Source organism: Mauremys reevesii, linkage group 2 (genome assembly GCF_016161935.1).
Source record: "Mauremys reevesii isolate NIE-2019 linkage group 2, ASM1616193v1, whole genome shotgun sequence".
NCBI classification, from domain to species: domain Eukaryota; kingdom Metazoa; phylum Chordata; order Testudines; family Geoemydidae; genus Mauremys; species Mauremys reevesii.
This window is the reverse complement of record NC_052624.1, coordinates 82,138,077-82,152,400: the sequence shown is the minus strand read 5'-3', so window position 1 is coordinate 82,152,400 and position 14,324 is coordinate 82,138,077. Positions and strand designations below refer to the sequence as shown.

General features: G+C 45.4%; 1 protein-coding gene across 11 annotated transcripts in view; it reads left to right on the top strand.

Annotated features, from left to right (window-relative positions):
- Positions 1-14,324, top strand: part of ULK4 (unc-51 like kinase 4) — a 425,848-nt gene that overhangs the window by 165,961 nt on the left and 245,563 nt on the right. For all 11 annotated transcript variants that reach the window (XR_005594699.1, XM_039526400.1, XM_039526397.1 and 8 more), the window contains exon 30: positions 3,982-4,074. Coding sequence is in view for 10 of the 11 variants with exons in the window: in XM_039526400.1 (XP_039382334.1) it covers positions 3,982-4,074 (93 nt within the window). In the remaining variant the exon portion in view is untranslated. The remainder of the gene's footprint in view (positions 1-3,981; positions 4,075-14,324) is intronic.

Genomic DNA, 14,324 nt, shown 5'->3' with positions numbered 1-14,324 from the left:
TAATGAGAACACCTGACTCCAATTAACCTGCTAAGAGTCAGGTGAGGCTGTTGAGCACCTGACTCTAATTAAGGCCCCTCTGATGCTATAAAAGGACTCACTCCAGTAAGGCCAAAGAGAGCCACGGAGCCAGAGAAGAGGAAATGCATGCGAGGAACTGGGAGCAAGAGGCGTGCAAGAAGCTGAGAGTGAGTAGGCATACTGCTGGAGGACTGAGAACTACAAGCATTATCAGACATCAGGAGGAAAGTCTGGTGGTGAGGACAAAGGAGGAGGAGGCCATGGGGAAGTAGCCCAGGGAGTTGTAGCTGTCACGCAACTGTACCAGGAGGCACTCTAGATAGCTGCAGTCCACAGGGTCCTGGGCTGGAACCTGGAATAGAGAGTGGGCCCGGGTTCCTCCCAAACCTCGCAACTCCTGATCAAACACAGGAAGAATTGACCTGGACTGTGGCTTCTACCAGAGGGGAAGGTCTCTGGGCTGTTTCCCAACCCAGAGGGTGAATCTGTGAGGTGAGCAAATCCGCCAATAAGCGCAGGACCCACCAAGGTAGAGGAGGAACTTTGTCACAAAACATGCCTGAGTAGTCTCACTGAGGTCAGTAGGACTACTCACATGTGTAAGTGTTTGCGGGATCGGGGCCTATGTCACTAGTGAATTAAGACTTTTTTCTAATGTGAGAGAAAGCGAGATTCATTAATCATAAATGAGAAAATGTGTTTTATTTCAGGTATTGGAATTTATTAGTTGGAAAGTAAATTAATACTTTAATTAATTAAAGCTAAGTGTGCTAGCCATGTTATGTTCCAAGTTCATGACATTTTGGGGAGGAAATACCAGGAACTGAACCTACTGTCTTGCATGGTAGCACAAAGACTTAATACTTGATGGTAGTTTTATATCTGTAATAATTAATTACAGTGATGTGTTGTTGAAAGCAAGCCCTGCCTTGCTCTCACATGTACTGTATGAAACGGGACTACTTTAACACACATTAGGGAACTTTTAGTGTATGCTAGCAGGTTTCACGTAGGCCAGTTAGTGTGTGATGTGCTGAATGCTCCCTAGAATTTATACCTCTCTGGTGCAGATTAGTGCATTGTGTACACAGGCACACTCTTACAGGCTTTTCTGTGAAGGGAGTCCCATAGATGCCAAGATAACCAATTATATTTGCTAGTAGTTTTTTGTTGCATTTTGTCCTGCTTCAGAACATTTTTAGAAAATGCTTATGCAGTATGAAAACATTTTGGTGCCAAAAAATGTGGTGGTCTTACTAATGAAAGGTGCTGTTTTTGACAGGAGTGAGTCAGTCTCTCTCTCGTATATCTTATTTCATCCCTACTCTTCCCCATTACCTATGCTATTATTTTACAGCTGTTCTTTTCATTAAAACAAACAAAAAAGAAATAGAAATATCTTTATTCCTCTGGTAAATCAAAGATTATCATGTTGTTGGAAGAAGTAGCAGTGTCCATGTTGATATTCAGCATCTTGTTTCCTCTTTACCAGGCATTCAGTTAGTGGAGATATTGCATGGGTCTTTTCAAAGATTTCTTTCTTGTACCTCTTTACTGCTCCGGACTGTCCATACATGTTTTCACTTTTATCTGCGTGTAAAGTTGATCAGACATTGCATCCAGATTTGCTGTTCTTGCCTGTCTACTATATCTCCCTGTGTGTGATGTACAATCTTCAGTTGTCTTTACAAATAAATAAATAAATAAAGCAAACTTTATGGGGAGTGACTTGATGTTAGGTGGTAGGTAACTAATAATCATGTCTCCCTCACTACCTGGCATTTTTAAGGAATAAATACTGATTGGAGTTGTTGCACATTCACTAACATTCCTTGGAGGATGAAAGTACACTTCATTTAAAACAAACAGCCCCCCGCTCCTCACCCTGGTGCTTTAAAAGGTTTTAAATGGCAAAAAAATAAATGAAATCAAGACTCTAGGTTTGGTCACATATGATCCCTCGTACGATATTTCTGAGTTCCTCCAGCACTTGTACCTTTTACTATTTTAAGATTCGTTGTGTGAAATGAGTGTTTTGTCATTTTACTACTGGCCCTTTGAAAATGTAGATTATAGACATTACTAAAGGACTCTATTAATACTGCTTTTCTTCCTTTGTATTTTCTTCCCATAAACTGAGAATAATTTTTGTGAAGCTCTGCTTTTGAAACTTCATATCCAAGTATTGGTCTTATTATACAGTTCCGAAGAGTTAGAGTCCTTTAGAGAGCTGTTTGGGCCTAATTTTAAAGCCTGACCTGAACATGATTAGACCACAGTTGACCCAAACGCAGGAGTGTCAAGTTGTTTTCATACCTGATCTGACCCGGGCTCTTGCATTGGGTTGCAAAGTTAGGTGCAGAGGGGCAGCAACCAGGAGCCAGCAGACCAGCATGGCCAGGAGCGGCTCCAGGCACCAGCATGCCAAGCGCGTGCTTGGGGCGGCAAGCCATGGGGAGCACTCTGCCGGTCGCCGCGACCTGCCTTGTTCCCCCACCCCATCCTGCAGCTGCCCCAATGAACCTGGAATTGTCTGCTCCTGCACCCCCATGGGACCACAGCCCCCCTATGGTTGTCAGCTGTCTGGTTTTTTACAGGTATAGCTGGTCGAAAAGGGACCCTGGAGGCGCCGGTCAGCACTGCTGACCAGGCCGTTAAGTCTGGTTGGTGCAGGGCTGGCAGGCTCCCTACCCAGCTCCCGGGAAGCGGCTGGCATGTCCCTCTGGCTTCTAGGTGTAGGGGTAGCCACGGGGGCTCCGCGTCCTGCCCTCACCCTGAGCGCTGGCTTTGTGTAGCTCCCATGGGCCGGGAACCATGGCCCGTGGGGGCAGAGCTTGTGGGAAGGGGCAGCACACAGAGCCTACTGGCCTGCCCCTCCATGTAGGGGCCAGAAGGATATAGTGGCTGATTCCCAGGAGCTGCCTGAGGGAAGCACTGCCTGGGGCCTGCACCCCATATCTCCTCCTGTGCCACTGCCCCAGCCCTATGAAAATGAGTGAGTGAGGGTGGGTGAGAGAGAGCAATGGATGGAGTGAGCAGGGATGGGGCCTCGGAGAAGGGGCGGGGCCAGGAGCAGGGGAAGGGTATTCAGTTTTCTGCAATTAGAAAGTTGTCAACCCTAAGCCCCCGACCTCCAGCCTGCAGCCAGGCACCAAGCCCCATTGCTGTGTGCATGGGGAGAAGTCCTTGTCCTCCTCCCCCTCTACTGCTACCTCCTGCTTGGCACTGCTGCAGGGCTCCAGGCACAGGGAAGGGAAGGTGTGGGCACAGGCCCTCGGACTGTGGGGTGGCTTGGGGTTAGTACCCACTTGCTGAGCCCCCGCATAATCACCATCTTCGCACATTTCCTGAAATGCTGCAGCAAGAACAACTTCTGCACAGGGAACCATGAACTACTCCATGCCAGGCAGGGAGAGTGTAGTGCAAGGCAAGGGATACCCAATGCAGGAACCTGACTGGCCACACCGCACCACTCTATTCACAGCTGAGCTGCACCGTGTGTGTACGCGCACATTTGTGTATTTGTCTGTGTCTTAAGGTGGGAAACAGCTGGTGCGAGCAGAGCATTCCCTCCCCATCAGTGCTGCTGATGCCAGCCACTGTCCCATGTAAAGAAAAGAATATCTGCTGTTGCCCCGGCCTTACCATGCCACCTCCAGGGATGCCCGCAACCCCACGTCCACCTCTAGTCCTTTGGGCTTGATCTTAAAGCCTGACCCAAGTATGTTAAGTCATTTTCATATCCAACCTGCGCTCAACACTTGTATTCAGGTTTGAGGCAGGCTGCAAGGCCCTGAGGTCTTTGTCTTGTTATTGATTTGTAAAAGAAAATCATTTTGGATTGGTGATTTTCATAAAACCTTAGTAGCTGATATAATTTAAGCTAGTCACAAAGCATATCAGCTGCATGATACAGAATACCTCTGACTTTTCACTATAATTACTTATTTTTCATTGCAGATATGAGCACATTCTAATGGCACCTGATCCAGTACCAGTGTATGCCCTGAAACTGTTGGTAGCCCTGACTGAACATAGCCCTGCGCTTACTAGGTAACACAACTAAACTTTCTCTTCTAATCAGAATTTTTCTTGTTTCATCCTTATTTACTGTTCAATTAGAAATTAAGAATTATATAGATTTAAGTGCAATTCATACTGATGAAATTGTGTTGAGACACAGATCTTGGCAGTGAAAATAGTTTTCTCATAATTAGTGTATTTGTTACAGGTAGAATTTTTGTAAGGCATAGTTTTTGACCTGAAGTTTTTTGTATTACAATTTTGTATGTGCTTGATTATTTTAATTATCTTTTAGCACAATTAGTTAAATATAAAAAATGGGAATTTAAGAAACATTTCCTGAACTATCTTTATACTAAACAAATAGATCTAGATATAGATGTATAGAGATATTGATTTCTCTTACTCTGTGCAAATATTACATACTATGCCACTGTCAACGTGGTCCCCCCCACTCTGAACTTTAGGGTATAGATGTGGGGACCTGCATGAATAACCCCTAAGCTTATTTTTACCAGCTTAGGCAAAACAGTCACTGCCACCACCAAATGTTTTAAAAAAAACGTTTGAGGGAGAGCCATTTGGGAACTCTGCCTTCCCCCCAAATATTTCCCCAGTCCTTATCCCCCCCCCTTTCCTGGCAGGATTTGACTAATTTCCCTCCCCCAAGTCTCTAAACCCTTTTTCCTGCGTAGACTCAAGAAAATTCCCCCCACCAATTCCTGGTGAGCTCAGATCCAAAATCCTTGGATCTTAAAATAAGGAAAAAGCAATCAGGTTCTTAAAAGAAGACTTTAATTAAAGAAAAAGAGTGAAAGAAATACCTCTGAGAGATTAGAAAGCAAGATGATCTCACAGACAACAGATTCAAAACACAGAGGATTTCCCTCTGGGCAAAACCTTAAAGTTACACAAAAACCCAATTTGATTCTCCTTCTGTGTTTGCAAAAGAAATGGCAAATAAAAATAAAAATAATTTAATACATTCCTTCTCTAATTACTCACTACCCTGTTAGGAGTGGGATGGTTCCTTCTCCCTATCCGGCAACAGCACACACAGAACAGCAGACACAGGACTGTTTTCCCCCCTCCCAACTTTGAAAGTATCTTGTTCCCTTGTTGGTCCTTCTGGTCAGGTGTCAGCTAGGAATTGTGAACTTCTTAACCCTTTACAGGTAAAAGAGGAATTAAGCCTTAACAGCCTGTTTATGACAGCCACCATGTTACATAGGCTAATAATTCTAAAACCTGATGAAATTTCCTTTCCCTCACTTCTACTGGTGAGCAGAAGGTGAGACTTTCATCTCCTCTGTCATTTCTGAGCATTGTCTTCTGAATTCTAGCAGTAATGTAGTGGTAGTAACAAATTAGGTTTTCGTATGATTCTGAACTTTCTAAAAGCAAGTTGCTTAAAGATAACACGATATTCCATCAAGCTGTGATTAAAATGTTCAGTCTTGCCAGCCTGATCACAGTGAGAGAGAGCTTCTCCACTCACCCTCTGGTCACCTGAAAGGGCAGAATCCACACAGACAGATACATACACACACACGGTCCAGCTACTTCGTGTTCCTCCCTGCTCCATCCAGGTAAACTTTCTCCTTCTGCCCCCGCTGCCACCAGTTGTAGAGGGAGCCTCCTATAGACAACAACCCCTTTTCTTCTGGTCAGCAAGACAAAGGTCCCATGATGAAGAGTTGTGGTCAGGACATTCTTGGGTGCTTAATTAATCCATATTTACAGTTGATAAGTGGCCTAATTTTCAGAAGTTCTGAATATTCAGAGCTCCCTTTAAATTTGTTTGAAGCCACAGGTGCTTAATGTCTCTGAAAATCAGACTGCTATGGATTTAGCTATCTAATTTAGGCACCCGAGTTTGAAAATATTGATATGTGGTTTGATTCCCAACTCTGTAATTGTGCTTGAAAATATCTTTTGTGACAATTATTCCTTTCATGAATCTTTTCCATTGTTCCATACGCTCCATCTAAGATACTATCTTTCATCTTTGAAAGGCAAATTACCACTTTTTAATCTCCTGTTTTTCTTTTCCTCCTCTCTAGCCCTATTCTTACACATTTTTTTATGAAAGTCTATGCACACCCACTTATGCAGACAATGCTGTAGCAATACAACTTGGTAGAAAGAGTCCTGCCAATGTAGTTATGTCCAGCTCTGTGCAAGGTTCAACAAGCACAATGTTAAGTGTCCCCTTCCTCGAACCTGCGCCTAAAAAAAAAAAAAGACAAATGTTTTTCAAAACAAATATTTTGATTAAGTATCTGGATCTGGAAACTTTTTGTTATGTACTTTTGTAAGAGATTTTACACAGTTTTCAAATGTGCATTTGTAATGGGTAAAAACAACTTTAAAGCAACTGTGGGCACTTGATGATAATTACAGATATTTAGGCTGTACTTTTAAAGAAAATCCTGTTGAAATCTAAATAGTTAAATGTTTCTGGATGTTAAATAGATTTGCAAATAAGTATAGGACACTTTCAGACCCTGGTCCCAAAAAGTGTAACCAACTGAAGTAGTTTATGGCAATTTGCAACTTGGGCACCATAAAGCACCGTGGAATGTGTGTGTCTTGTCCTTTTATAGAACCCTCTAAACTGCTGCAAACCTCTCTGATTCTAGTTGTTGTATAGTACTGATGCCTTATTAACCTCTAGCTACTACAGTGATTGGTGAACTGAAGATGTATTTATTGAGACAGCTACCCTGTATCAAGAAACAACTACATGGAAGTGTCTATAATACTTTATCCTGTTTTTTCCCTATATTATGATAAAAAGTATTAAAATTTTAGAGAAATTTTGGTTTTTTATGTAATAGGGACTCATCAGTGGAATTTTCTGCCACAGAGAGAACTAAAATAGGTGCAGTCTTTATATGCTTCCTTTTCTTCAATTTTTGAACATTGTTTCATTTCTGTGTCAATCAATATGAAATAGTCAAATGCTGTTAATAAACCATAAATCCATAAGTCTGCTCTTACCAGGGAGATGAATTTTAGAAGATATACACTTGTGTTTGTAAACAGTTGTTGCAGAAAAATGTCCCATATTAGTAATGGTCCTTGGGTTAGGCTTGTGATAGAATGAACTGTATTTCCTGATGAGGCTGTGGAGGCCAAACATCCAGGGAAATTAAGAAAAAATAGTTATAGGAAAATAAACAAGATGTTTGAATGGGCGATAGGTAGATAGAACAGGCAGGAAGTGGAGCAGGAAGGAGGAAGAGAGAGAGATGGAAAATGAATGGTAATGTGTTGCCATTGTACGTATCTAGGATCTTGGGCCTGAATCTGTGCTTACTAGCATTAAGTTGTTAATAGCTCTACTGAACTCAGTGGAGTTACTAGTATAAAACTGAAGTGAGAATCAGGTAGGTCCTTGGTACTCACCTCTGTCGTGTGGTTTCTGGAGCAATTATGTTTAGGGAGTGATTCCTTGAGTCTCAGTCTTCCTTCTTTCATTGACTGAAATGAGCAATAGGAAAAAATTAATTTGTTTTCCTGTTAGTCTTTCTTTAACAGCTCAGATGAAAACACTCCCCTTTATACCTTCTTATCCTTTACAGCCTTACCATGAGCACCGCTGCTACACACCAAATAGATTAAAAATGAACTAGAAAATTGCTTGAGTGGTTTGAGATTTTGAACAATTTGAATACAGTGAATGCAGTACTTAACTGCAATGTTATTGTATAAATCCTATTTATATTACCACAGGATTACATTTATTGTGCAGATAAATAGTACCATTTTCTATTGTTGAAATAAATCTATTGAGCTTCTAATTCTTTATTACAATTCATAAAATTGTAATAACCAAAGCCTGAGCTACAGTTCTTTATCAGAGCAATGTTGTAGCTCACCATCATAAGCTCTTTTCATTTGAAGATGTCTGTGTGTGTACACTTAACAGTGTTTGTGGAGGGTAGATACTTGGATGCTGACTCACCCTTATAATCTGTTTATAGTTGGGTGGTAATCTTTTGATCTTGATATTACTGGATGGTGGGTGGGGAGCTTCTAGGTGCTACAGTATATCTTTATTAACTGTTCATGTTTTTAATTTAGTCTTTTTAATTCAAATGTATCCAATGGTAATATTGGAGGGTAGATTCTTAGTTTCCAGGAGCTGATTTGACTTTAGCAATCTTGCTGATTTCCTTCAGTTATTTTCACTACTGGATATCTTTTTATATTCTTATTTTAATACTTAATGATGAATGCTACTTTCCACTGAGTCTGTCTTATCCAAATTTATATTTCTCCCATAATGCTTCTCTCTTCATAGGGTGACACATTTTCTTGTGGCTTGGAAAAAAAATCAGTACAATGTTTGTAGGTTTGGAATATGTAAATGAATGTTTTTTTTCTCATCTCATTGCCCCCAAATCTTCCCGAAATGACTCCCCTTATTATTCTGATTCTGAACTAGCAAGGTGTCTTTTTTTTCTTGTTAACAAATATGAGTTTTTCTGAAATTGCCTCTATACATTGAAGAGTAAATGGTGAGCAGTTGAGATATCAGCCCAGACAGCTGTAATGTGAATTTAGTGATTCTGTCCTGTCTTAACTGTGAATAGAGGGGACCTTATTAATACAGCTTATACCAGTTGGCAACCTGCCTTAGTACATTAACAGTTGGTTTTGGTATTCTCCATCCCCTCTCCTCTTTTAATCTCTTGCTCTTCTTGTGTCTTTACCCCTCATTTTTATCCATGTTGCTCTCCAGTGAAAAGCTCATTGTTGAGTGGAAAGATTCTGACACTGGTGGTAATATATAGTTTCTGCTCCTCCTTCTCCTTCATCTTCTCTGCTCTCCCTTTGTTGCTGCCCTAAAAACAGCTCATTGTCATATAGGGAATAGTAACATCAGAGGTAAATCACCCAATCTCTACTTTCCACTGCTCTTCAGCGCCTCTTTCCCTTCCCTGTTCCTCTGATTTTAACTGCATTAGGATTGTGAGACCAGACCTAAGTAAACCATCACCACTTTAAGTGAACGACTCCACCACTTTTTCCTCACACTGTAGTCCTGCTAGTTAAAAATCCTTTAATATGTGTATCCTTTTTTAACATCAAATCTGGATTCACATTCTTTTTTTGATGACTGCACATCTGCAAGGGAAAATTATTCCAGTGACTCCCTGACTCCATGTTAGCTCATAATATGGTAAGTAGTTTGCTCTACGTAGAAACGTGCAGACATTCAAACATTATTGGATGTTTCATTTATCAACTTAAAGAGTACAATGAAATACTGATACATTATGCATCTTTTTTGGGTTGGAAAAACCCAAATACTTTAAATGTTAAGGAAAAATATCCTAAAATTCTTTCTCTCACTCCACTGTTGGAGCAGTTGTAACAATCTGTTGTTATAGAACATATTGCAGTCTGTCTAACCCTCATGTTAGTATGTAGAATGATTATGGTGACACCACCTTTAAAACGTGGCAAAACTATGGCTCCCACACACAAAGCCTCCAGCACTTCCAAGATGGTAGCTGTGAGCACCTTAAAAAATGTTTTTAATGAGCACATTTACTGGTTAGAAATTTGAGCATATGAGCAACCCTGGGAACAAACCAAAAACTTTTTTAGGTCTTGTTTTGTTTTTTCAGTTTCTCAACAATGAAGTGGTAAAATAAAATATGTAATCCAGAAAGCTGAGAGGATTTGAGTGCCACCCTGGATTTTGCACTAAGCCTTTTATCCCTGAACACCCAGGTTCCGGCTGTAATGTAGGTTACCAATGCAAATAAGTCAGGTGGTATCTTCTAAATCCTTTTTTCCCAGCCCCCACATCATAAAACCACCACAGTTTGATGAAGCTTGGCACAGGTCTTTCTTTTCTCAAGACAGAGCCATAGGTATTTCAAGGAAGAGCTTTGGAAGGAAGTTTGCTTATCACCTGCCAACTCTGTAGCCTGCTTCAGTCAATACTATTAGCCCTTCTTAAGAGCATTATGGTCTTTCACAAGTGTATTTTTTTTAATGTTGCTTTGTTTTCCTCACCATTTTATAAGTTTTGTGGTAGGAAAAAGTTTGGGCATAAAAACCTTAACAGTGTTAATTAGCTGAGTTTACTTTCTCCTATTTTGAGACCGATAATTATTTAAACTAAAATCAGAGATTGATGCTAAAGAAAAGGAAAATTGAACTAATTAAATTAATCTCTGCACAATTGAAAAAATGCACATGGTTAGATTTTTTTATTTTTTTAATTACTTTGAAAGACTGGACTTGTATAAGAAATGCTGGAGGAACTAAACTCCTGAACTCGCATTGGGAACAAATGGTTGCACAGCAGACTGAGATCTGATTTAATTGTCTGCAGTCTGTGTACTACAAGAGCAGTATAATTAGGTACTCCTTGGTTTTTGTGGTTATGAATTAAACTGAATATGGAGGATATATTCTTCTTCGAGTGATTGTTCATGTGTATTTCAAGCAGGTGTGTGCACGCCGCGTGCACACCAGTCGGAAGATTTTCCCTTAGCAGCGTCCGTAGGGTCTGCCCTGGTGCCCCCTGGACTGGCGCCTCCATGGCGCCCTATATAGGGGCCTGCCGGCCCTCCACCCCCTCAGTTCCTTCTTACCACTGGTGATGGCTAGCTGGAACTTTGCTCGCTCTTGCAGCAGGCCTAGCAGTGTCTCGTCTGAGTGTATATAGTTGTTTCCTCTCTCATAGTTTAGAGTTAGTGTTAGTTGTAGATAGTTAATAGTTGTTGGGGGGCTTCTCCCCAACATACTTGTCGCCCCACTGGTGCATGCCCGGGTCCCCAGGGTTTAAACTCTGCACAGACTGCGGGAAGTTTATGCCGAAGAATGACCCGCACTCATCCTGCTTGAGGTGCCTCGGGGAGAGCCACCAAAGAGACCGGTGCAGTATCTGCAGGGGATTCTGTCCCAGGACTCTTAAGGATAGAGAGCAGAGACTCAGAGTGCTCCTGATGGAGGTGGCTTTATGGCCACACTCGGACCCTGAGCCTGCCGATCCGGCGCCCAGAACCTCATCCTCTGTGTGCAGGGCTCCGGCACCACTAACAAGACAGGAGGCCCAGTCTAAGACCTCTAAGTCCCGGCACTGGAGAGAATCAGGACATAGAAAATCAGCCTAAGTGTAGCACCAATAACCATCTCCGGTGCCCGTGAAAAAGAAGAGGCACGTGAGGGACTGATCACCCCACCAGGACCTTAAAAGGCTGTCAGCGTCCACTACTGCGGTGGGACAAGCCGAGCCACAACCGCACCCTCCCAAGGTCCCATTGACTTCCACCCTGGTGGGGATGCGGTCGAGTCCAGACTGGTCTAGATCCCCGGACCTCAGCAAGGATGTGCATCTCCCATCAATCCCGGAGGCGTTTGAGGCGGCCTCTGACTTAAGTCTCCCAGTGCTGGCCTCCTCGCACCGGTGGAAAGAGCCGCCAGACATGGCCCAACCCCCGATCCAATCAAGGGGCAAGCCAGCCATGATGTTGTCCCAGTCCCCGCCCCATGCTGCTCCGGCAGCACCGGTGCAGAGAGAGCACTCCCCGGCCTCGTGGCACCGCTCCCCAGCAACAGTAGGTACTGCTCCCCCTCGGTCCTCCTATTCAGAGACCTCGGACTCGGAGGCAGAATCCTACTGCTTCAGTAGATTGAGGAGCAGGAGGTCGGCTTCTCAGGCAAGCCAACGACCTTACCCAGTGCAGTGGCCGTTCTGGACTCCCTGGGCCTACCATCAGTCCCTGGGACAGGCACACTGCCCGCGCTCCAGGTCTGCATCGGTCTCCTCGACGTTGGTGGCTCCGTCGCAAATGCCTCCACCACCGGCACCGCTGTCCGACAGGAGTGTGCCACAACAGAACTAAAGCTGATACATCCTGCACCTTGTGGCAGACACAGGGCCGCCCAGAGAATTCCGGGGGCCCGGGGTCTTCGGCGGGCCCCCGCGAGGCTCTAGCCTCCAGTGCTGCGTCTTCCCGCGGCTGCGGGCACCGGACTGAGCCACGCTAGCGCAGGCTGCGGCAGTGCCTGGTTAGCGACTGTTGCCGACCTGCCAGTGATGCGCTGGACTCGGTGGTGACACTTCCCTGAGCGGTGCGGCAGATCCACTCCCGGGCTCCGGCCGACCTGCCGCAGGCATCCCTGCGGAGCTCAACCGAGCCCAGGGCCCCGGAAAACATGGGCCCTGCGTGCGGGCTGTGGCCTGGGAAAATTGCCCCTCTTGCCCCCCCCTCTGGGCGGCCCTGGGCAGACACTAGCTTCGTTGGCCCCTACGGCCAAAAAGACAGAGAGGCGCTACTTTGTACCCTCCAAGGGCCATGGGCACCTATATACCCACCCTCCCCCAGACTCTTTGGTTGTGAATGCAGCCAACCAAAGGGAGCATCAGGGGTTCCAAGGGTCTACACCGAAGAACAGGGAGCCCAAGAAATTGGACCTCTTTGGTAGAAAGGTGTATTCACCGGGGGTCTGCAACTATGTATAGCCAACCAACAGGCTATAGTGAGCTGCTATGGCCATAACACGTGCTCAGCCTTGTCCAAGTTCGCTGAACTCCTTCCCCAGGAATCACGAACAGAATTTTCTGCTCTGGTAGAGGAAGGGAGCTAATTTCCCGGGCATCCCTCTAAGCGGCCCTGGATGAAGCGGATGCAGCCTCCCACATGCTGGCAAACAGGCTGGACGTGCGGTGGGGAGCCTGGCTTCAGGTCTCAGGCCTTCCACATAAGGTCCAACAGACCATCTGGGACCTCCTCTTCACGGGGCCCATGCTCTTCTCCGAGAAGACGGACAAGAGGCTCCATAGCCTAAAGGACTCAAGGGCTACCTTACGCTTGCTAGGCCTGCACACCCCAGCCACCCAATGCAGGCAATTCAGGCCGCAGCCGGCTCCACAGCCATACCAGACCCAGAACTGCCCGGAGCCCTCACTTAGGCGAAGCAGAAACGGCAGAAGGAGGCAACAACAGCCCTCTGGCCAGTCATCCAGCCAGCCGCGGCCTCCGTCGGGGCCCAGGCCCCAAAATTGATGGTGTGGTCGAGGACGACCTAGCAGTCAGGACTCTGGATCCTACCAATCCTACCTTTTCGTCATGTCTTTCCCCCTTCTATTGTGCCTGATCTTGAATCACATCTGACAGTTGGGTGCTCCGCACGGTAGAGAGGGGATATTCTATCCAATTCTCCTTCCTCCCGCCCACCAGCCCCCCTCCCTGTCCCTCTTCAGGGACCCCTCTCACGAGCAACTTCTAATTCAGGAAGTGCAGTCCCTCCTCATAGTAGGGGCAGTGGAGGAAGTTCCTCAGGAACCCAGGTGCAGGGGTTTTTACTCCTGGTATTTCCTAATACTGAAGGCAAAAGGGGGCCTCAGACCCATTCTGGACTTGCGGCATCTGAACAAGTTTGTAAAGAAGTTCAAGTTCCGTATGGTCTGCCTGTCTTCCATCATCCCCTCCATGGATCCAGGAGACTGGTACGCCGCCCTAGACTTGAAGGATGCCTACTTTCATATCGCAATAATCCCTCAGCACAGACGTTGTCTCAGGTTTGTAGTGGGCAACACCCATCTCCAGTTCGCAGTCCTGCCTTTTGGCCTATCAATGCATGACAGTTGTAGCAGCTTTCCTGCGCAAGCATGGAATTCAGGTGTTTCCCTACCTGGACGATTGGCTCATCAAGGGCCACTCCAAGGCACAGGTGGAGGCTCAGGTGGTCTTTATCAGACAGACCTTCCTCAAGCTTGGTCTCCTGTTAAACGAGGCCAAGTCTACCCTGTCTCCTGTCCAAAGGATAGAGTTCATAGGGGCAGTTATGGACTCGATGCAGGCTAGAGCATACCTACCGGAGGCCAGGTTTCGGTCCATGTCTGACATCATCCTTGGTCTCTGCCGTTTCCCGACCACCATAGCGAGGAACTGCCTCAAGTTGCTGGGACATATGGCTGCGTGCACCTATGTGGTGAGCCACGCTAGGCTCAGGCTGCGCCCTCTTCAGTCCTGGTTAGCGACTGTGTACCGACCAACCAGGGATGCGCTGGACTCGGTGGTGACACTTCCCTGAGCGGTGCTGGATTCCCTCCAGTGGTGGCTCGACCCGCGGGTGGTCTGTGAGGGGAAAACCCTTTGCCAGCCCTCAGCCATCCCTTTCCTTGGTGAGAGACATGTTGGCTCTGGGGCGCATCTCGGGAATCTCAGGACCCAAGGCCTTTGGTCACCAGAGGACCTCTCCCTACACATCAATATCAGGGAGCTATGGGCTGTTCTCCTTACCTG